The 24,097-nt window shown below is 44.0% G+C and overlaps 1 protein-coding gene across 6 annotated transcripts in view; it reads left to right on the top strand.

Annotated features, from left to right (window-relative positions):
• chd6 (chromodomain helicase DNA binding protein 6) overlaps positions 1-24,097 on the top strand; it is a 109,020-nt gene that overhangs the window by 39,607 nt on the left and 45,316 nt on the right. For all 6 annotated transcript variants that reach the window (XM_038297540.1, XM_038297539.1, XM_038297538.1 and 3 more), the window contains exons 5-19: positions 1,248-1,401; positions 2,578-2,727; positions 8,148-8,213; positions 8,378-8,436; positions 11,390-11,507; positions 12,242-12,328; positions 12,405-12,542; positions 13,232-13,353; positions 13,441-13,684; positions 13,771-13,947; positions 15,824-15,967; positions 16,069-16,167; positions 21,014-21,170; positions 21,315-21,525; positions 22,549-22,744. In XM_038297540.1, coding sequence (XP_038153468.1) covers positions 1,248-1,401; positions 2,578-2,727; positions 8,148-8,213; positions 8,378-8,436; positions 11,390-11,507; positions 12,242-12,328; positions 12,405-12,542; positions 13,232-13,353; positions 13,441-13,684; positions 13,771-13,947; positions 15,824-15,967; positions 16,069-16,167; positions 21,014-21,170; positions 21,315-21,525; positions 22,549-22,744 — 2,122 coding nt within the window. The remainder of the gene's footprint in view (positions 1-1,247; positions 1,402-2,577; positions 2,728-8,147; positions 8,214-8,377; positions 8,437-11,389; positions 11,508-12,241; positions 12,329-12,404; positions 12,543-13,231; positions 13,354-13,440; positions 13,685-13,770; positions 13,948-15,823; positions 15,968-16,068; positions 16,168-21,013; positions 21,171-21,314; positions 21,526-22,548; positions 22,745-24,097) is intronic.

The following is a 24,097-nucleotide window of genomic DNA, read 5'->3' as shown; positions in this document are numbered from 1 at the left end:
AGGAAGCTTTTTCAGTTCAAAATGTCAGGAATAGCGTTGAGTTTGAGGCTTCATGACAATTTGAATTGAAAAAGCGAAACATCTTCAAACTTGGAAAACAAAGTCCAGGATTGTTCTTAATTTTCTTTTTTTTTGGAATTCAGAAAAACGGCTTCAGAGGTATAACCAGTTAGAGGGAATGGCTGCTGGGGTTACTTCCCAGTGCTACACTGGATCGAAATAAAGTAATAATAGTTAAAGCTTTTATGAAACTTAAGATTGAAGCTCCAGTTTCCTTGCAAACATCTTTAAAAAAAAAATAAAATGTGTAGCAAAGGATGTAGGGGACTGATTCAGGCCCCTCCTCTACCCTGGACAACGGGCCCGGCTAAACTTAGTCTGTCAGGGATCCACTTGGTTCTGATCAATTCAGTTCAGTTTATTTCTATAGAGCCAATTCACAACAAAGGGTTTCTATCTAAGGAAAACCAGTTGATTGCATCGACTCATTGACTCGAAGGCAATCCCTCACACTAAGCATGCTTGTAGCGACAGTGGAGAGGAAAAACTCCCTTTTAACAGGAAGAAACCTCCAGCTGAACCAGGCTCAGTGTGAGCGACCATCTGCTGAGGCCGACTGGGGTTCAAGGAGACAGAAGCAGAGATAGAAAAAGCAACTGTAAAAGGCGGCCCCGTCCAGGAAAAACACAGCCAGGCAGACGAGCACCGAGCCAGCTCTCATGTCAGAGGATGAAGAGAGCACAACCAGCCAGTCACAGTCAGAGAAACAGGACTACACTGGAAAACAGGCCAATCTCCAACATCTGTAAACAAAGGCGTTGATGGCAGCAGCACAGCTGATATTTCTCTCCAGGATGGAGTCACAGCCAAACAGGAACAGACCAGATGAAGAGAGAAAAAGCAGAGAGAGCAGAACGTTAGAGATTGAACTAACAGATTCTGCAGAGTGGGAGAATAGAGATAGAATGAAGCAGAATCATGAAAAAGGGGGTCGCTATGTCCTCCAGCAGTCTAAGCCTATAGCAGCATAACTATAGAGATAGCGCAGGATAACCTGAGCCACTCTAACTATAAGCTTTATCAAAAAGGAAAGTTTTAAGCCTTAAAAGTAGACAGGGTGTCTGCCTGATCAGAATTCCTGAATCTTTAGATCTGCGCTCTGTTTTAACTTGTGTTAGTTTGCTGGATGCTGATTGGGTGAGTGGATCCAGCCGCCACAGTCGTGTCTAACTTCTGACCCTTTACAGAGACCCCGGTGCTGCGCCGGTGGAGAAGAAGAAGAAAGGGAAGAGAAGAAACCAGGAGGCGGCTGTCCAGGAGGGAGCGGAGAGCGGCGACGATGCCTCAGCGTCGGCCGCCAACATGGGAGGGGACGACAGCCAGGACCCCCTGGACAATGCCGTGAGTAGGCGGAGCTTAAACGAGCAGCATTTGATAAACGGGTTGCTCAGAAAAGATCTTTAAAATTGCTGCACTATGGGCTGCAGGAGGTTCAGTCTGCCCCAGGCGCATCCTGCTGGAAGCGGTCGCTATGGCAACCTTAAAGAGATCTTAAAAGTAGACAGAACATTTGAACAAATAAGTATTTTGTAAGATATAACTGTAAACTCCTAAAAAAACAAACTTAAATTAATTTTATTAAATTACGTTAAATTAATTTAAATACTATTTTAAATACGGTAACCAAAAATATGACATTGCTTCTTTGCTGTGAAGTTGGATGGAATCTTAAAATAAGCGGTGTGAGTACAGCTAAAATAATTTCAAATAAAAGCAACCAAAGTAGTGAATCGATTTAAAGAGGAAGCATTTAAACCGACCAATCGTTGCTCCACATGAATCACCGCCTCAGAGGCTCCAGTCATCAACAAACCAGAACATAAAACCCCTCATAGATGCTCGATTAAAGCAAGTTATGGAATGGAATAAGATGCCTGTGTTACCTTATTTCAAATGATCTTTATAAATTAATTACAGTATTTCAGAGGACAAAACGCACTTAATTGGTAGATAATTTCACTTACTAACAACTAAAGCGCCACGTTCCAAACATACGTGAGGCTTCTCCGCTTTTCCAACCTCACCACACTGAACTAAATCCTGACCAATCACAGCAGAGTATCCGCTCAACCAGATGAAGGTTGTGTCACGAAGAAGCAGCAAAGATGTAGCAGGGGGAATAAAAAGACGTCTTTCAGAGAGAGATCGGCTCTCCTGGAGGCTGAAGCTGCATGAAACCTCATCAGTGGAGATTCTCAGGATGGCGCTGTGGTAAGAATGGGTGCAGGGAAATGTTAACCAGCTGATGTGTAAGACGTCAAACTGTGAAGCAAGGAAGCGCTCCAATCCCCCCCGCAGCACACTGTAGACAGACCCGATGCAGGATGTTTTATCTTTTGTTTAGATGAGCTAAAACCTGTCAAATAGCTGGATCTCTTCATTAAAAGAAAAAAATTCAGAAGTACTGTAATAATTAGACCCAATCTCTCTGCTTCCCTGGTTTCCGTCTGCAGTTTTCCCAGAACTTGGTCCTTTTTTCCCTCCATACTGAATCCATCTTTTTACTTTTGTTCTCAGAAGCGCCGTTCAGGACGACAAGTCAAAAGGAGGAAGTATAACGAAGACCTGGACTTCAAGGTGGTGGACGATGACGGAGAAACGATTGCGGTTCTTGGAGCTGGACGCATCTCTGCACTAAACGCCACGGCGCTGGCATGGCAGGCGGAGGTGAGCCTAGACAGAGGCTCTTAGCTTCCTGGTCTGCTTGGCAGATCCTGTTTAAAACTTTTTTAGTTTTCCATGCTGCAGAATGTTATTGAGCTGTGTGCACTGATAGCGCTGCAAGGCTGCATGTTCTACTGCTGCATTCCACCCAGGTACTCTGAATATAAAAATGAGATTTATTTATCTGTCTGTACTATAATTGGCACATTTAGAGGATGGATGGATGGATGGATGGATGGATGGATGGATGGACGGACGGATGGTTGGTTGGTTGGTTCCATGAATGTTGGTTGGATGATGGATGGATGGTTGTTTCTTTGGGTGAGTGATAGATGGTTGGATCATGGATGGATGGTTGGATCATGGATGGATGATTGGATGGGTGATGGATGGTTGGATCATGGATGGATGGTTGGATCATGGATGGATGGGTGATGGATGGTTGGATCATGGATGGATGGTTGGATAGGTGATGGATGGTTGGATCATGGATGGATGGGTGATGGATGGTTGGATCATGGATGGATGGTTGGATAGGTGATGGATGGTTGGATCATGGATGGATGGTTGGATGGGTGATGGATGGTTGGATCATGGATGGATGGTTGGATCATGGATGGATGGTTGGATAGGTGATGGATGGTTGGATCATGGATGGATGGTTGGATCATGGATGGATGGTTGGATGGGTGATGGACGGTTGGATCATGGATGGATGGTTGGATCATGGATGGATGGTTGGATGGGTGATGGATGGTTGGATCATGGATGGATGGTTGGATCATGGATGGATGGTTGGATGGGTGATGGACGGTTGGATCATGGATGGATGGTTGGATCATGGATGGATGGTTGGATGGGTGATGGATGGTTGGATCATGGATGGATGGTTGGATAGGTGATGGATGGTTGGATCATAGATGGATGGTTGGATCATGGATGGATGGTTGGATCATGGATGGATGGTTGGATGGGTGATGGATGGTTGGATAGGTGATGGATGGTTGGATAGGTGATGGATGGTTGGATCATGGATGGATGGTTGGATCATGGATGGATGGTTGGATGGGTGATGGATGGTTGGATCATGGATGGATGGCAGATCCTGTTTAAAACTTTTTTAGTTTTCAATGCTGCAGAATGTTATTGAGCTGTGTGCACTGATAGCGCTGCAAGGCTGCATGTTCTACTGCTGCATTCCACCCAGGTACTCTGAATATAAAAATGAGATTTATTTATCTGTCTGTACTATAATTGGCACCTTTAGAGGATGGATGGATGGATGGATGGATGGATGGTTGGTTCCATGAATGTTGGTTGGATGATGGATGGATGGTTGTTTCTTTGGGTGAGTGATGGATGGTTTGATCATGGATGGATGGTTGGATCATGGATGATTGGATGGGTGATGGATGGTTGGATCATGGATGGATGGTTGGATCATGGATGGATGGGTGATGGATGGTTGGATCATGGATGGATGGTTGGATAGGTGATGGATGGGTGGATCATGGATGGATGGTTGGATCATGGATGGATGGTTGGATGGGTGATGGATGGTTGGATCATGGATGGATGGTTGGATCATGGATGGATGGTTGGATCATGGATGGATGGTTGGATAGGTGATGGATGGTTGGATCATGGATGGATGGTTGGATCATGGATGGATGGTTGGATGGGTAATGGATGGTTGGATCATGGATGGATGGTTGGATCATGGATGGATGGTTGGATGGGTGATGGATGGTTGGATAGGTGATGGATGGTTGGATCATGGATGGATGGTTGGATAGGTGAAGGATGGTTGGATCATGGATGGATGGTTGGGTCATGGATGGATGGTTGGTTCATGGATGGATGGTTGGATGGGTGATGGATGGTTGGATCATGGATGGATGGTTGGATCATGGATGGATGGTTGGATAGGTGATGGATGGTTGGATAGGTGATGGATGGTTGGATAGGTGATGGATGGTTGGATATGTGATGGATGGTTGGATCATGGATGGATGGTTGGATGGGTGATGGATGGTTGGATAGGTGATGGATGGTTGGATCATGGATGGATGGTTGGATCATGGTTGGATGGTTGGATCATGGATGGATGGTTGGATCATGGATGGATGGTTGGATGGGTGATGGATGGTTGGATCATGGATGGATGGTTGGATCATGGATGGATGGTTGGATGGGTGATGGATGGTTGGATAGGTGATGGATGGTTGGATCATGGATGGATGGTTGGATGGGTGATGGATGGTTGGATCATGGATGGATGGTTGGATCATGGATGGATGGTTGGATGGGTGATGGATGGTTGGATCATGGATGGATGGTTGGATAGGTGATGGATGGTTGGATATGTGATGGATGGTTGGATCATGGATGGATGGTTGGATGGGTGATGGATGGTTGGATAGGTGATGGATGGTTGGATCATGGATGGATGGTTGGATCATGGATGGATGGTTGGATGGGTGATGGATGGTTGGATCATGGATGGATGGTTGGATCATGGATGGATGGTTGGATAGGTGATGGATGGTTGGATCATGGATGGATGGTTGGATCATGGATGGATGGTTGGATCATGGATGGATGGTTGGATCATGGATGGATGGTTGCATCATGGATGGATGGTTGGATAGATGATGGATGGTTGGATAGGTGATGGATGGTTGGATATGTGATGGATGGTTGGATCATGGATGGATGGTTGGATGTGTGATGGATGGTTGGATAGGTGATGGATGGTTGGATCATGGATGGATGGTTGGATGGGTGATGGATGGTTGGATCATGGATGGATGGTTGGAGCATGGATGGATGGTTGGATCATGGATGGATGGTTGGATCATGGATGGATGGTTGGATCATGGATGGTTGGATCATGGATGGATGGTTGGATCATGGATGGATGGTTGGATCATGGATGGATGGTTGGATGGGTGATGGATGGTTGGATAGGTGATGGATGGTTGGATCATGGATGGATGGTTGGATGGGTGATGGATGGTTGGATGAGTGATGGATGGTTGGATGGGTGATGGATGGATGGATGGTTGGATCATGGATGGATGGTTGGATAGGTGATGGATGGTTGGATAGGTGATGGATAGTTGGATATGTGATGGATGGTTGGATCATGGATGGATGGTTGGATGGGTGATGGATGGTTGGATAGGTGATGGATGGTTGGACCATGGATGGATGGTTGGATGGATGGGTGATGGATGGTTGGATCATGGATGGATGGTTGGAGCATGGATGGATGGTTGGATCATGGATGAATGGTTGGATGGGTGATGGATGGTTGGATCATGGATGGATGGTTGGATCATGGATGGATGGTTGGATAGGCGATGGATGGTTGGATCATGGATGGATGGTTGGATCATGGATGGATGGTTGGATGGGTGATGGATGGTTGGATAGGTGATGGATGGTTGGATAGGTGATGGATGGTTGGATCATGGATGGATGGTTGGATGGGTGATGGATGGTTGGATAGGTGATGGATGGTTGGATAGGTGATGGATGGTTGGATCATGGATGGATGGTTGGATGGGTGATGGATGGTTGGATCATGGATGGATGGTTGGATCCTGGATGGATGGTTGGATAGGTGATGGATGGTTGGAGCATGGATGGATGGTTGGATGGGTGATGGATGGTTGGATAGGTGATGGATGGTTGGATCATGGATGGATGGTTGGATCATGGATGGATGGTTGGATGGGTGATGGATGGTTGGATAGGTGATGGATGGTTGGATGGGTGATGGATGGTTGGATAGGTGATGGATGGTTGGATCATGGATGGATGGTTGGATGGGTGATGGATGGTTGGATAGGTGATGGATGGTTGGATAGGTGATGGATGGTTGGATCATGGATGGATGGTTGGATGGGTGATGGATGGTTGGATCATGGATGGATGGTTGGATCCTGGATGGATGGTTGGATAGGTGATGGATGGTTGGAGCATGGATGGATGGTTGGATGGGTGATGGATGGTTGGATAGGTGATGGATGGTTGGATCATGGATGGATGGTTGGATCATGGATGGATGGTTGGATGGGTGATGGATGGTTGGATCATGGATGGATGGTTGGATGGGTGATGGATGGTTGGATCATGAATGGATGGTTGGATCATGGATGGATGGTTGGATAGGTGATGGATGGTTGGATCATGGATGGATGGTTGGATAGGTGATGGATGGTTGGATCATGGATGGATGGTTGGATGGGTGATGGATGGTTGGATCATGGATGGATGGTTGGATGGGTGATGGATGCTTGGATGGGTGATGGATGTATGGTTGTTTCGTTGGATGGATGATGGATGAATGCTTGGATGGGTGATGGATGTATGGTTGTTTCGTTGGATGGATGATGGATGAATGCTTGGATGGGTGATGGATGCTTGGATGGGTGATGGATGCTTGGATGGGTGATGGATGGATGGTTGTTTCGTTGGATGAATGCTTGGATGGGTGATGGATGCTTGGATGGTTTATGGATGGATGGTTGTTTCATTGGATGGGTGATGGATGGATGGTTGTTTCGTTGGATGGATGATGGATGGATGGTTGTTTCGTTGGATGGATGATGGATGAATGCTTGGATGGGTGATGGATGGATGGTTGTTTCGTTGGATGGATGATGGATGGATGGTTGGGTGGGTGATGGATGGATGTTTCGTTGGATGGATAATAGGGATGGAATGGTTTTTGAAAACCCTCCGAACCGTTCGGTTCGACTGTCTCGGTTCGATTCGCGTGTGTTTCGTTCGGTTCATGCGCTGCTCCTGTTTCTCATAGGCGAAGCGTTTACACTCCACAGCAGAAGGTGGCGGTACTGCGACCAAAGCCAACCACCAGTAGTAAACAAGAAGAAGAAGAAGCGAAGCAGCTTAGCTGGGTGTAGCAGAAACAAATCAGTTGTTGTGGAGAATTGTGTGGGTATGGCGAGTGGGAAAGAACAGGAGTTGGAAGACTCACCAGCAGCACTTTATAGGTCTGCTGTATGGGACCACTTTGCATTTAGAGTGACCTACGATGACGGCGTAAAGAAAGTTGTGGATAAAAGTGCAACAAAAGTTTTGTTTATGCTAACATCAACACGACTAACATGTCAGGCTAACAATCATCATATACCGAACCGAACCGAAAACCGTGACCATGAAACCGTGAACCGAACCGAACCGTGGATTTTGTGAACCGTTCCACCCCTAACGGATAATGAATGGATGAGTGATGGATGGATGGATGATGGATGTTTCTCTGACCCTTCTACTGGTTCTGTTTCTATGCTGACCTGTAGCTGCTGGGTTTTCCTTCCTTTGGTCTTGCTGACATGAACATAGATGTATGAACATAGATTTCCTTTCATCCCTGATCTGTTTCTGTTTGTCAGGAACCTCCTGAGGATGAGGCAAACATCATCGAGAAGATCCTGGCTGTCAGGAAAGTAAAGAAAGAGGTAAAAAAAAAACAAAAAAAAAAAACTCCAAACTCAGCTGCTTTACTTGGAATTATTCTGATTTGCTGCTAACTTTTCTATCATATTTGTCCTGTGAGAACTTTAACCCTTTAGATGTCGCAAAGCATCTTATTAATTAATGCTGATCGATTAATTTTTTCCAGACGTCGTCCGAGGACCCAACGGAGGACGCAGAGGAGTTTTACGTTAAATACAGAAACTTGTGAGTTTTTAAATATTTCTCAAAATTAGAAAATAACCTGGAAATGTTCTACTTAATCTGCTGTTGAACACAAGCTTTAAATGTTTCAGTTTTTTGCTGCTTTCTACTTCATCTATTTAACTTGTTTTAAAAGGCGTCCAGGTTTGAGTTTATCATAGATTTTCTCGCCATCAGAGGGAGTCAGAATTTCATAAATGCTCTAAAACATGGAGCTGGTTGACAGTTGCCTTGTGTATCTCTGCTTCTGTCTCCTTGAACTCCAGTCGGCCTTCCTGTTAAAAGGCAGTTTTTCCTCTCCACTGTCACTACAAGCATGCTTAATGTGAGGGATTGCCTTTGAGTTAATGAGTCGATGCAATCCACTGGTTTTCCTTTCCTTTATGAACTAAACCCTAAATGCCAGCTGCTTCTGAAGCTTCTTCTTTCCTGCATTGGAAAAACGATCTAGAAATAAGTAATAATGTCTTAAATTAAGTGTATTTACCAATAATTTGAGTAGGTAAATGAGATAGTTTGTGATTGGAATGAGTATTTTTACTCTTGAAATCAGATAATTCGATAACATGCGCTTTAAATAAGGCAATGAAATTGTGTTTTTTTTTTTTAAGTGTAAATTGTCTTGTTCCATTGGCAAAATGTATCTTTTGCCTCATCCAAGACCAAATGCACGTATTATAAGTAAAAAATGACTTATCTAGATTTCGATTTATTTTATTGTATGGAGAGATGATCGTTTTCTAAGCGGTTCTCTCTTGCGTGTTTAGGGGAACTAATTTCACCTCCAAATGCCGGTCATTGTGTTCAGATGCTCCTCTGGATGCTGCTCCACTTTCTATCATCATAACAAGGCAGATTCAGCATTTATTCTGTCTGCTGTGCTTAATCTCTCTGCATGAAATATGGCCGGATGCATTGCAGCATCACTTTCTCCACAAACATTTATTTGCACGTAGCAAAGTTACAGAAAAATGTTTCCGTGAATTTTTTTCTGTGAAAAATGAGTAGCAGAATGCAGAGCGGTCACAGCAGGAGCCGAGGTTTGTTCATCTCTTCACTGGTTTACGGATCACGTCAGGCTGCCGGAGTTACAGCAGCTGCTGCCTTTCCAGTCCGCTGATGTTTTTATTGCACTTTAAATTTCACTCCTTCTTTTCCTTCTCATTTCAATTTGTCAAACTTTAAAGGAAGTAGTTTGCATCTAAACTTTATTAACAGCTGCTTTGTTGCTCCTGGGGTCTGAAAATACAAATGAACTTTTCTGCACAATAAAGTGTGATGATGATCTCAGTTGGCTCCCTGTTTTCCTGCAGCCAAAGGCTAGAGGTCGGTCCTCGCCGGACCTTTTTCTAAAAGCCTGAGCAGTTTTGATATAACTCAAATGTGGAAAGAGGAACCAAATTAATTAAATTCAGTTTATTTCTATAGCGCCAATTCACAACTCATGTCATCTCAAAGCACTTTACAGTTCACCAAATCATCGAGTCAAATTGATTCAACATTTTCTATCTCAGGAAAACCAGTTGATTGCATCGACTCATTGACTCTAATGCAATCCCTCACACTAAGCATGCTTGTAGCGAGGAAAAACTCCCTTTTAACAGGAAGAAACCTCCAGCAGAACCAGGCTCAGCGTGAGCGGCCATCTGCCGAGGCCGACTGGGGTTCAAGGAGACAGAAGCAGAGATACAGAAAGCAGCTGTAAAAGGCGGCCCCTTCCAGGAAACACACAGCCAGGCAGATGAGCTCCGAGTCAGCTCCCATGTCAGAGGATGAAGAGAGCACATCCAGTTAGTCACAGTTAGAGAAACAGGACAATACTGAAAAACAGGCCGATCACCAACATCTATAAACAAAGGTGTTGATGGCAGCAGCACAGCTGATATTTCTCTCCAGGATGGAGTCACAGCCAAACAGGAACAGATCAGATGAAGTTACTATGAGAAAAAGCAGAGAGAGCAGAAGGTTAGAGATTGAACTAATAGATTCTGCAGAGTGGGAGAATAGAGATGGAATGAAGCAGAATGATGAATAAGGGCTCCTTTTTTATTAACTCATTAAAGCGGAGGACTTCAACAGGGGGTCCGCGACCCCTAGGGGGTCCATGGAGGTACTGCAAGGGGGTTGTGAAAGTTTTAGTCAATTAGCCTTTTTTTTATATTCCCCCTACAATGTTTTCCACTAATTGAAATGTCTTTAAATAAACATTATCATGAATTCAACACACTCTAGTAAACAAATAAATGGAGGCAGAAGATGTCTTTCAGTCATCAATGCACACATTCAGCGACTCACAGGAGCTCTTTCAAGCTGGGCACCGTTTCATTCACAACACCTGTCCCATCAACCAGGAATCAGAATCAGAAATACTTTAATTATCCCAGGGAGGAATTACTTTCATTACATTACTCCATCTGTAATAGAGTGACTATAGGACCAGTTTGATATAACACTATTTCATACATTGTATATAATTAGGGGGTCACCGCTCCATCTCACCATCAGTTTGGGGGTCCTTGGCCTGGAAAAGTTCGAAGACCCTGCATTAAGGCATTGATGATGTCACTTTTGGATCTGGGATCAACATGCATTCCTGCAATAAAAAGATCCTTAGTTCAGCAGCGCAGCCTTGATATGCTGTAGATATTAAACACCTAGATGTTAAACCTGCTCACAGATGCTATTCTGTGAGCATTCCTTGGATTTCTGCTCCTGCAGTCAGAGATCTATTCTGGCTCCTTTCTATCTCAACTTTAAGTTCTTTATCCGTCTGATCCTGAATGTTTTTGTTGTGTGGAAAATCTGTTATAAATAGAAAGAAAGGCTGGAAACCATCAGCCGGTGTTCATTCTACACGATTATATATACGTTTTATTTTGGGTGTGAATTGAAAGCAGAACACTGCGTTCAGTTCAGGAATTAAGAATTTTCTTGGTTTGTTTTTGTCCTCTTTCAGTTCCTACCTCCACTGCAAATGGGCCACTTTGGAAGAACTGGAGAAGGATCCCAGAATCCAACAGAAGATCAAACGCTTCAGGACCAAGCAGGCTCAGATGAAGCACCTCTTCACTGAGGTAGAACCTCCCGCTGTTCTCCTTCCTCCCTGTTTTCAGCTCTACTTTAACATGAAGGCAAATCATATTTAAATGTCAAATTATTCTAGCTTAAACGTATATAAATGTAATCTTTATCAGATATTGCCCCAGACATTTTTTGTCATCTTGTTAAATAGCAGAGCTCAGTCTTAGAAGCTTTTTCCTTCAAGACTGACAATGATTGTTTTCTACTTTTGGATCACCAATGAAATATAAAATAATAGCAAATGTTGGTAATAATATGTTGAGACTCCAAAAGAGATTTGATCCTTAAGAAACAAGTGCAATACAGTTTGTCCAAGTGGAGTTGCCATATGTTGACATGAAAAGAAGGGGCCGGGCCCCAAGCAGATCTGGTACCTACACCGGATTAGAACCCGGGTCGGCCACATCAAGGATTAGGGCCTCTGTACTCGGGTCTTGCACACTTAACCACTGCGCTACCGAAGCGCTTCCAAAAAGCAGGTATATAAATAAATCAAAAGGCTGAACTCAGGATACCTCAGTTAACTGAAACATCAGCAGTCAAAGGCAGCTCTGAAACACTGTGGTTTAAATTCAAAGAAGGCTAGCGGTACACTGCTGTTGTCACATTTCAGCCGTACTTAGTTCCAAATGGACGTGATTGGATGATTGATCGGACCGCCTAATTGGTTCTTAGTACAGGTCATAGCAGGCCGGACCGTGAACGATCGCTGTTTTTCTCCCCGCAGCCTGACGAGGACCTCTTCAATCCAGACTACGTGGAGGTGGACCGAGTCCTGGAAGTGGCCGTTACCACGGATACAGAGACAGGAGAGGTAGGATTGTCCGTCAAACCCGTTTGGTTGTGGTCTGTGCGGAGCCGTGCCATCTGACCCGTTTGTGTTGCTGCAGGAGGTGACCCACTACCTGGTGAAGTGGTGCAGTCTGTCGTACGAGGAGGCCACCTGGGAGCTGCAGGAGGACCTGGACCCGGAGAAGATCAGGGAATTCGAGGAGATCCAGAAGCTTCCGGCAGACCTCAGACACATGGTGGGTAGAAACGAATCTACAGAAGATGTCTGCTTGTCCCTCATTCTTCTGCGGTGGTCTCGGATCTCCTGACCAAGAACGCGCTGGCAGCATCATTTCCTCACATTTCTGCTGACTCAGAAATATGAGTCGGCATATTTCTGAGTGAGTAATCCACTCAGAGCTAGAGTACTGTCAGGGTCTGTCTGACAGGATGGGGCTCTGCGCCATTATCTGCATGGGACAGAACATGACGGATTTGGGGGTAACGAACATGTCAGCCTTTTCAATTCAGTAATGTAGCTCAGATTACTGAGCTAGATTACTCAGTAATCTAGCTCAGTAATCTGAGCTACATTACTAAATTGAAAAGGCTGACCTAGAAATGAAAAATGAACCTTTTTAACAAAGTAAATAGTCCTTAATAATAAAACAAATGTTTATCGGTTAAAACCTCAACACTTTTAGAGTATCCTAGTAATATTTTTTTATTAGGTTTAGGGCTGAAACAATTAATCATAATTAATTGATTATTGCAATAATCATCAATAATTTAGCGATTAATCATTGACTGGAGCTGGTTGGAAAGTCCTGAGTTTCTGAGCAGAGCCAATAAGAGCAAAGAATCTAGTTTTTCAGAGAATTAATTTTACGGATCTCTGCTCCTTGATTCCCTCAGGAAGCTAAATTTTCCTTTTTTTCTTTGGCAGGATCGTCCGCCTCCAGAAAAATGGCAGAAGTTGGAGAGCTCCAGAGATTACCGCAATGGGAACCAGCTCAGAGAATACCAGTTGGAGGGAATGAACTGGTTGATGTTCAACTGGTACAACAGGTGGGTCCTCAGACACGTCAGCTGAGGGGGTTCCTCCTGGTGGAGAGCTGGGCGGGTCCATCACGTTCTCCTCCTCCTCCTCCACAGGAAGAACTGCATCCTGGCGGACGAGATGGGTCTGGGGAAGACCATCCAGTCCATCACCTTCCTGTATGAGATCTTCAGCATGGGCATCCGTGGCCCCTTCCTCATCATCGCCCCGCTGTCCACCATCACTAACTGGGAGAGGGAGTTTCGCACCTGGACGCACATGAACGTCATCGTGTATCACGGCTCGCAGATCAGCCGCCAGATGATCCTGCAGTACGAGATGTTCTACAGAGACGCGCAGGTCAGAGCTTCTGCCGGCTCGTCTTTGGCATCACGCCTCGCTTTAGCAGGACACCAACTGACATCTCCGCCGCTTCTCTCCTGCAGGGTAACACTGTGTCAGGAGGGTTGAAGTTCCACGGCCTGATCACCACCTTTGAGATGATCATGGCCGACTGTCCCGAGCTGAAGAAGCTGCAGTGGCGCTGCGTGGTGATCGACGAGGCCCACAGGCTGAAGAACAGGAACTGCAAACTGCTGGAAGGACTCAAGCTCATGAACCTGGTCCGTGTCCTGCTGCTTCTCCTCTAAGGCACATGTGTACAATTTAAGGCAACATTTCTGGCAGTAATGAGCCTAAGCTAGCACACAATGGCCGTTTCTCAATATGTGTACTTGTGCCTTCTCGTGTACTCGTGAAACGTCATCAGCCTCGGCCCTAGTTCTCTTCCAATTCACAAGAACAGCAGAAGTTCCCGGATGTTGTTCTCGCCCCTCCCTATTTACCCAGCATGCATCACATTAGACTAGACTGATTGACAGCTGTCCCAGCATGCACTGCGGCAGCAGCAGCTTCCAGGTTAGTGCTCACAGAGCTCAGAGTATTAAGTTAAAAGTTCTCTTTTTGTTGCCATTATTCAATAAAAGTACGTTTTAAGATAATTTGAGGTGAGAACATTATACTTTAAAGCATCACTATATGGCCCATTTACTGATTTAGTGCGTAATTTAAAAAAAATTCCAATGTTGAGAGGACCGCAGCAACCAGTGGACCTCCAAGGCTAACGGCAGCCAGGGCTACTGTTAGCCTGTCCCCAGCAGCTCTCTCTCTGCATAGCTGTGTGTGAAGGACCGCTGACTATGATGGCAATTATTTTGTTTTATTTGGCAAAATTTTCATTTGATTTGTTTTTATCTGACTGTGTTCATTATTATTCCCCCACTAAAGGAAGAAAGTCACACACTTGTTACACAGAGTCCACACTTCCCTGTGTTCTTCTCAAGAACATACTTGGCGAGGAACACAAGTCCGTACTCGCGCTCTTGTGAATTAAGAAACGGTCAATGTCAGCAAGTAAACGCCGTGCTTCTTCTAATGTTAAGAAAGAGACTCAAACTGCTAAATGATTGGAAATAAAAGTTCTGATCTCAGACTAGTAGGCTGTTTGTAATGAAGTCCTAAAATGAAAATTTTCATTTCCACGTCTGCTTTCAGTCTTTATCACAACCAGGGGGTGAATTTACCATTAAGCAATACTAGGCAGTTGTCTAGTTCCAAGCCCCATAAAACTCTGTTTACATGTATGGTTAATCCAACTATTCCTTATTTGAGCACATTATGTTTTTAAAAAAAATTCTTTCACTAAAATGCCATCAGAACGCTTGTGATATTAAGTGTGTCTCAGCCCCGCCCCCCCTTAAGTGTCCACAATATTGGATCAGTCCATTTGCTGCACATGTTCAGAAAGGTCCAAACAGACAGCAGCAAATCATTTGAAAAAACAAACGATTTGAAGAGCAGTGTTGCCAACTTAGCGCATTTGTCGCTATATTTAGCGACTTTTCAGTCGCTAAATATAGCACTTTGATTTTAAAATCTAGCGACTTTTTTCTGCTAGTGGAGACTTTGGCGACAACATCTATAAGCAGCGAACTCTGCTCTCCAGAGCAAGAAGTTTGGTAACCCCGCCTCCTGCTCTCCTCTATCTTGTCTGCTGTCATGATTCATGCAGCTATTATTTCATCCAAATGAAAAATGCAGAACAGAGAAGCAGATCATGGCTTGTCTACAGTGAAAAGAAGGACTGGGTTATTTACTTTTGCCTTTTTGGAAACACAGGAAGGAGCAATCAGCTAAGTGAGCTTAGGGCCTGGAAAAAAATCTTTCATTCCTTTAGAGACAGCATGAAAAGTACAAAACATAGAGAGGAAAACAAGAAGAAAAGGGACAAGAAGAGAGGGACACAACCTAGAACAGATAATGGATGTCTATTCTATTAATATTTCTCTATCTGTATAATGAGCTGTTTTATGTTTTGTCTTCTCAATTCAGATGACCCCCTGCCTGTCTTTCCTTAGGGCCCCAAATTTCCTAAATCCACCCCTGATCACAGCGATCCAAACCCTGCTCTAACATCCGTTCTGCTCCGCATCCTTACAGGAACACAAGGTGCTTCTGACCGGAACCCCTCTGCAGAACTCGGTGGAGGAGCTCTTCAGCCTGCTGAACTTCCTGGAGCCTCAGCAGTTCCCCTCAGAGACCTCCTTCCTGGAGGAGTTCGGAGACCTAAAGACAGACGAGCAGGTGAGTCCAGCTGGGTTTGACGTTGGTGCCGCGGGAGGAGAGCGGATGTGTCGGCGAGCCAAGCAGCAGAGTCTGTCTGTGTCTAACTGCTTCTCCAACAGGTGAAGAAGCTTCAGTCCATTTTAAAACCCATGATGCTGCGGAGACTGAAGGATGACGTGGAGAAGAATCTGGCGCCTAAAGAGGAAACCATCGTCGAGGTGAGAGACTCACTAGGGGTGTAAATAATAATCGTTTTGTATCGATGCATCGATCCAAAAGCCGACGATCCAATGCATCGACACGTCCGCAAGATAATCGATTCATGTTTTTTTTTTTCCTCCGGTCTATTTTTATCCATTTCCTCCTGGGCGTAATTCTCCCTCTCGTGCTGCGGTGCTGCTAAACCTATTTTGCCCTCCTACCGCGCTTCCTGGTTATACCCTTACAGCAGTGTGTTGCAGCAAGCTTGACATTTTTAAATTATGCTCAGTATTGAAGCGTGGTCTGAGCTACACACTGTGGGTCTAGAAACGGCCGAGGCGGCGAGGAAGTGGGGGCGAGTTTAGTCCGACAACCGAGGGACATGAGGGCCAAAAAGAGCGGAGATCCAGCTGGAAAAAGGGTCCCAGCGTTCTCGCGCACCTCGCTCTTCTAGCGGGTCAAACTTCACGAGTTGTTTTCTGCAATTTCAATCATAAAAACAAAACAAGCCGGCCTCCTGTCTGCTGCACTGTTTGCGGTCAGCTACAATCTGGGAGAGGAGCAGCGGAGCGTCTCTCAAGGGGGCGGTGACGTCGACACTCTGGAGCCTTCTTCTTTTTTTTAATGGCGGTTGGCAAACAACTTATAGGTGCATTACCGCCACCTTCCAGAATGGAGTATGGACCAGACAAACTATTATATTCTCCCTAAAATACCCATTCTTCTTAAAAAATTTAAAATACTACCAAAAACTACATCCCCAGATGACCTTTGAAACAATTCCCTTATATCTAGTTTATTTTTATTCCTGTCTAACTCTCTACGCAACATCTCTCTTTCCTGAATATATTTATTACATTCTAAAAAAATATGTTGGACAGTTTCTCTGGAGCCGAGGTATTGCATTGAACTCATTACACTGATATTGTGCAGTATTTTTGCAGTATTTTTTGATGCAACTTTTCTACTTCTGTTATTTGCTGTTGTTTCTAAAGAAAATGCATAATGATATTACAGCTTTCATTGATTTATTTCAAACTTGAAACTTTGTTTAGCCTGTAAGGTGTAAAAAAATAATTATAATAAAAAAAAATTTAATAGATTAATCGAATCGAATCGTGGTGTATTCTTGAGTATCGAAAATAATCGAATCGTTGGGTCAGGAAATCGATACTGAATCGAATCGCCATGATGGATGTGATTTACACCCCTAAGACTCACCCAACTGTCTGAGTGGACGGTTGAACCGTCCTTAGAACACGTTGGTCCAGCTCTCCTGAATCCTCCCTGCTTTCTGTTCTAGTTTAAAGTGAACACAAGCGAAGTGCGTGGGTCTGCGGTTTTCCATGTTATCCTGATATAGAGTCGCGTTCAGTAAACGCTCGGTGATGCGAAGGACACGTTCAGAACTCATTCCAAAAATAAGTAAAAAAAAATCCACCTGACTTGGTTTCCAAGTTTGAAGACGTTTCGCTTCGCATCCAGGAAGCTTTTTCAATTCAAAATGTCAGAATAAGCGCTGATTTCAAGGTTTTATAGAGTAGCCCAACAAAGCCTTTAGAAAACATGCAAATTGAACCGGATGAACGGGTCAGCCCCTTAGGAATGGGGTTGTTTGAGTTCTTTCTTAGCCTGTAATACCCGACACCTGTCTATGTCTCTGAAAGGGGGGTCTTTAGAGGGAATTATTGGCCTGGCTGAAACAGGCGAGGTGTTTAGGTCCCCTCTATGGCAGTGAGGGTTGTGATGATAGCTGGAAGGGATCAACTCAATTACTGCATTACTGTAGGTTTTTTAAAGACTCAGAATAAAATGTTCAAAAACCTACAATGCAGCAATTGACTTGATTCCTTCCAGCTATCATCACAACCCCCAGGTTTAGCTAAACCAGGTTTAGCTAAACTCAAGGTCTGGAAGAAGCTTTATGATAGTTAACTAATAGTTAACTAACAGATTTAATGTGAAAACGACTTGCCATACCTTCACATTTTTTTTTTTTCACAGCATGGAAAATTCAATGCGTTTGTGTTTGGTGTGAACATAGCTCAAAACTGCTGCTGAGCCAAAGTCAAGGTGTGGAAGTGGGCGGGATCAAACTCCTAAACCTGAAGGACAGAGAGTGATAGAGGAGGACGATAGTGTCCACATCCAGCAGCCTATAGATGCACCCCTTCTCCAACCCTCCTGGGTCAGATAGATGGAGCCTCTGCAGAGCTACAGGACTGAATGTTGGGGGTTAATCAGCCATTTGGTTTATCTGTTGAAGAATGGATCCAGATTGCATTGGGAGGACGGCAGCTCTCTTGAAATCTGGATATTTTGCAGCAGGCCTCTAATATCCTACGTGCTTCAGGTGTTCCTCTGCCTCCACACGCCTGACCTCATTCAGTGTGTCATTAACAGGCCTCTGCAGCTGCTGAGGACATGATGCAGTCATTAAATGCAGCTCTTCTGGTGCATCCCTTCACTAATACTAACTATACTTTAAGTTAGGGATGCAGGGTATCGATTAATTAACAAATCTCTAGTTGATTCATATTTTCCTTTGACCAGCCATTCATTGATAAGCAGCTATATTACACATTTAAATAAAAATGATATATAAAACATTAAAAGTTAAACTAAAGATGAATAGAGTTTGTTTTCCCCCATTAACATAAGATTGTGAAAAATTGTTCTAATTCAAATAACCAAACATAAAACCCATAAAAAACAACAATTCAGGTGAATAAGGAAGGTAAAGAGTGCCACAATATAATGAATAAATAACTTAGGAAATACTTCTTTAAATCTGCAATTAATTTTATTTAAACTAGGAAAAAATACAGAAATTATTTTACAAGTAAATCATTAAGTTCAATATATTGATTACATTTTAAGAAGTGAACATAATTATTTCATGATTCTATTAATAATTCTGTGTTCCTGCGAAGCATATCATGAAATGATAAAAACTGTCACATCTATCAAAGTCAAGAAGGTGGGACTACAGCTGCAGCTGCAGTTTTTTTTTTTCTATAAAGTCTATATATATTTTTTATGAGGTATATATATGTATATAATAATTGATTTTGTTTACACTGTGTGTATACAGCGCTCCGCGCCGCTCATGTACGTCATGCGGAGTATTTGTCTGTCATGTTAATCAATGACAACTGTTCCACATCCACCGCTACTCCTCCGCACGTCACCATCCACGCACATCTTCTCCGTCCGTCACCGTCAAAATACGGAGCTGGGCTATTTTTTTGCTCCGGTCCGTTGGAAACAGACCAGGTCAAAATCCACAACTACAACTACGGTTTGTCAAATTGACATATGGTAACGATGGATCGGTAACTACAAATTACAACATAATTTTATATAATCCCAAAACACCAGGAAGTAGTACGACGGAGTATTAGGTCCAGGTCAGAGATTTTTTTTATTTTGAGAATAAAGTTGTAACATTACGATAAAAAAGTTGTAATAATACGAGAAAAAATTTTTTATATTACGAGAATAAAGTCATAACATTACGACACAAGCGAACCAAACTGGTACAAGTTCATTAGTAGGGCTCGGCGCGGTTCAGTTCTGGCTCGATTCTCAGATAACAAAGAGTGCATGAGCAGACCGCGTCATCTCCTAACAGTCAGGCTCCGTAATCATGAAATTTCAGGTATTCATAAAAATACTAGCTTTCCTACCGTGCCACACGACTTCCAGTGAGGATTCTGCTTAGCAGTGTGATGAGCGTCAAAGTCTCTCGTTGTTTCCTGCGTCTGTAAGACCTGATTAGACTATCATTTGTTGTATCCACTTCCCAGAAGCCGACTCTGTCAAATAAATTCACCAAAGGCTGCCTTCTTTGCCTGACTCTGCAAACTTCCTAAATGTTATGGGCGCCGCCATGTTGGTTTGCTTGTTGTACCGTAGATTGCCACTTGGAGGCGAGGAACTGTGCTGGCGTGTAAACAGTCTTATGGAACCAAGCTCGGCACTAATGGGTTTTCAGAGGGTATTGGAAATGGGGCTACAGTGGAGGGCCATCGGCTGCCTGGAACATCCTTCAGCGTGGCCGGTTTGGCAGTGGGTCAGTAATGGTGTGGGGTGGGATTTCTTTGTAGGGCTGCACAGCCCTCCATGTGCTCACCAGAGGTAGCACGACTGCCAGGTACCGAGATGAGATCTTCAGGCCCCTTATGAGACCTTATGCTAGTTTGTTTGGCCCTGGGTTCCTCCTAATGTAGGACAGTGCTAGACCTCATGTAACTGGAGTGTGTCAGCAGTGCCTTCAAGATGAAGGCATTGAAGTTATGGACTGGACCGTCCATTCCCCAGGCTTTAATCCGATTGAGAACATCTGGGACATTGTGTCTCTATCCATCCACCAACATCATGTTGCACCACAGACAGTCCAGGAGTTGAAGGATTCTTTAGTCCAGGTTTGGGTGGAGATCCACCAGAAGACCATCCACCACCTCATCGGGAGCATGTCCAGGCGTTATAGGGATGTCATACAGGCACCTGGAGGCCGCACACAATACTGAGCCTCATCTGACCTGTTTGAAGGAAGTTTGATGAGCCAGTAGTGTTTTTTTTCTACTTACATTTTTTTATTTCTCCAAATCCAGGCCTCCCTCGGTTAATGAATTTTATTCCCATTGATGATTTCTGTGTTATTTTGCTTTAAGCACATTTAACCTTGTACAGCGTCAAGTATTCAGTGAAAATATTTACTTCATTCAGATCCAAGATCCGTTATTTAAGTGTTCCCTTTTTTTTTTTGAGCACTGTTTATTGCCTTGAGTTTATGTCCATGTCTAATGCTGCCTTTACTGCTCTGACAGGCCTCTAAGAGTCAATGGTTTGTTCTTCTAGGTGGAGCTGACCAACATCCAGAAGAAGTACTATCGTGCCATCTTGGAGAAGAACTTCTCCTTCCTCTCTAAAGGAGCGAACCAGCACAACATGCCGAACCTGATCAATACCATGATGGAGCTCCGCAAGTGCTGCAACCACCCCTACCTGATCACAGGTGACTGAGAGCAGCTCTCTGTAACTTCTCTGTAGCCTAGACATGCGTTCAATCTGTTCATTTGATTCTGTTTCACTGGTATGAGGAGAACACCTGGAAATGTTCCAAACCAAGTACCCTCCACCTTTCCTTCTTTTCTCTCAGGGGCAGAGGAGAAGATCCTGGAAAGCTTCAAGAAGAGCCACAGTCCAGACTCCCCAGCCTTCCAGCTGCAGGCCATGATTCAGGCGGCTGGTAAGCTGGTTCTGATCGACAAGCTGCTGCCCAAGCTGCTGTCGGGGGGTCACAAAGTGCTGATCTTTTCCCAGATGGTCCGCTGCTTGGACATCCTGGAGGACTACCTCATTCAGAGACGGTGAGAGAGATATAGAGAGAAAGGGTCTACAGTTGGCTGTATGTCTGTCTGTCAGGTTCTGGCCTCAGACCTCCATCTGTCCACTGAGCAGGCGATTGATAGGACCCTCAGGGGTGCAGAGATCTAAGAGGATGATTGATGAGACCCTCAGTGGTGCAGAGATCTGAGAGGATGATTGATTAGACCCTCAGGGGTGCAGAGATCTGATGGGATGATTGATGTGGCCCTCAGTGGTGCAGAGATCTGAGAGGATGATTGATGAGACCCTCAAGGGTGCAGAGATCTGAGAGGATGATTGATGAGACCCTGGTGAGTGCAGAGACCCGATAGGATGATTGCTTAGACCCTCAAGGGTGCAGAGATCTGATGGGATGATTGATGAGACCCTGGGGAGTGCAGAGACCCGATAGGATGATTGCTTAGACCCTCAAGAGTGCAGATATCTGAGAGAACGATTAATGAGACCCTCAGGTGCAGAGAACTGATGGGATGATTGATTAGACCCTCAAGGGTGCAGAGATCTGAGGAGTCATTTGATGAGACCCTCAGGGGTGCAGAGATCTGAGGGGATGATTGGTGAGACCCTCAAGGGTGCAGAAACATAGTGGACGATTGTTGAAACCCTCAGTCTGCATCAGCTTTGGTCCCCCGCAGCTTCCAGTAGCTTCTACACCGCCTCCCTCCTTCCCTGCTTAAACAGAGCATAATGCTGCCACTGCCATGCTCCCGCCACTTAAATTGTGTTCAGTCTGATGAGCAGGTTTTGAATCTTTCAGCTTGATGCTCTCATTGTTCAGCCTGATGGTCGGAACAGGAAGACATTGCCTGTGACATAACCGTGATTTTAGTGTCTCCATGATCTCACCTTAACACAACAGCTTGTTGTTTTTATTGATCGCTATCAGGAAAAGAGACAATTCTGTTCTGTTCAAACTATTTTCCTTTATTGAAAGCTTAAAGTTGGTCATTTTCTAAAGGTTTTGGTTTCATCAGGAAACTGTCTCTGTGTGTCTGACTCCTCAGCTACACGTACGAACGCATCGACGGCCGGGTGCGGGGGAACCTGCGGCAGGCGGCCATTGACCGTTTCTGCAAGCCAGACTCGGACCGCTTTGTGTTTCTGCTCTGCACCAGAGCAGGAGGGCTGGGAATCAACCTGACGGCCGCCGACACCTGCATCATCTTTGACTCTGACTGGAACCCACAGAACGACCTGCAGGTGGGTCAGAGTGCTCGGCGCCATGAATCGCCCACCGCACACACCGCTTCGTTCTACCTGTGTGATTCACTCATCATCTCGAAGATAAACAGGTCCCTAACAACCATAATGCAAAAACGGATCTAAATTAATAACACTGCTTGTGGTGTGTCCATCGATCTGCCACCGATCATAACTGAACGATTTTCCTCAAAGGAAAAGTCAGCTCAGCAAGGAATATTAATCTATACATAAAACTAGGGTTGTCATGATACTAAACTTTTCAACTCGATACCGATACTAAGGAAAATATTCAATACTCGATACCATTTTCGATACCACAAGGATAAAATTTCAACAGAAATATTTTGATTAATAATTAAAATACAATAAATAAATAAGTACAATAAACAATAAGAACAATATTTTGAGCTTGTTTGCTGTGCACAGTATTTAGCAAGCTTGATAAAAAACTTACAAAATTAAAACTAAGTGTTCCTTCCTTGGCTATGCTTTGCACACATAACAATGACACTAGCCAAACTAGTTAAGAAACAAAAATAATTCTCAGCAGCTGCAACTATTACAAAAAAAGTCTGAAACTGAAAAGTGCACAGAATTATTCAATCACAGTGTTCAGAAAGTGCATTTTCCTCTATTCTGCACTTTAGATGAATGACGGTTTAGGTGCGACTGGTACTCGATACTTTTCAAAATGAGTATTGTATCCGGATACAACATTTCAGTATCGATACTTTTTTGAGTATCGATACTTTTGACAACCCTACATAAAACTAATGCGTTCATGGTGATTTAATGAATTTGGCTTTAATGAGTAAAAAAATAAAAACAATAATTTTCGTCGTGATCACTGAGTCTGGGAGCGGCCATTTTTGCCCAAATATAGTAACCCCTCCCTCTTGACATCTTCCAGCAGTGACGTCACGGTGCGGTAAGCCTAGCGCCATTCTCCCCACTTTACAAGCAAAATCAATGGGAACTACTAGACACAGCTGCAATCAACAACAATTATTTAAAGTCGTAGGGAAATCAAATTTAAATGTCAAATCATTCTGGCTGAAACTTTATAAATGTACTCTTTATCAGACGATATTGTCCCAAAATTTAGAAAATTTCTATTTAAAATAAAAAAAGAACTGTCTAAAAATCTGTGGGGGTTTTTTTCATTATCTTCTACAGGCCAGTTAGTTATCCGTCAGCCTGAACACCTAAATTTAGCCAATAGTATATCAACGGTCATCTGTCAATCAAAATATTTCGGTCATAGCATCTTGATTCATGTGTCACAGCTAATATACGTAATGGTTGAAATAAGAAATAAGAATAATTCCTTTCCCATGGAGTTGCGTCCCA

This window comes from Cyprinodon tularosa, unplaced genomic scaffold, assembly GCF_016077235.1.
Source record: "Cyprinodon tularosa strain WSP-4 unplaced genomic scaffold, ASM1607723v1 ctg390, whole genome shotgun sequence".
Classification (NCBI taxonomy): Eukaryota; Metazoa; Chordata; class Actinopteri; order Cyprinodontiformes; family Cyprinodontidae; genus Cyprinodon; species Cyprinodon tularosa.
Note: the sequence above shows the minus strand (reverse complement) of the source record. Positions and strands in the feature narration are given on the sequence as shown.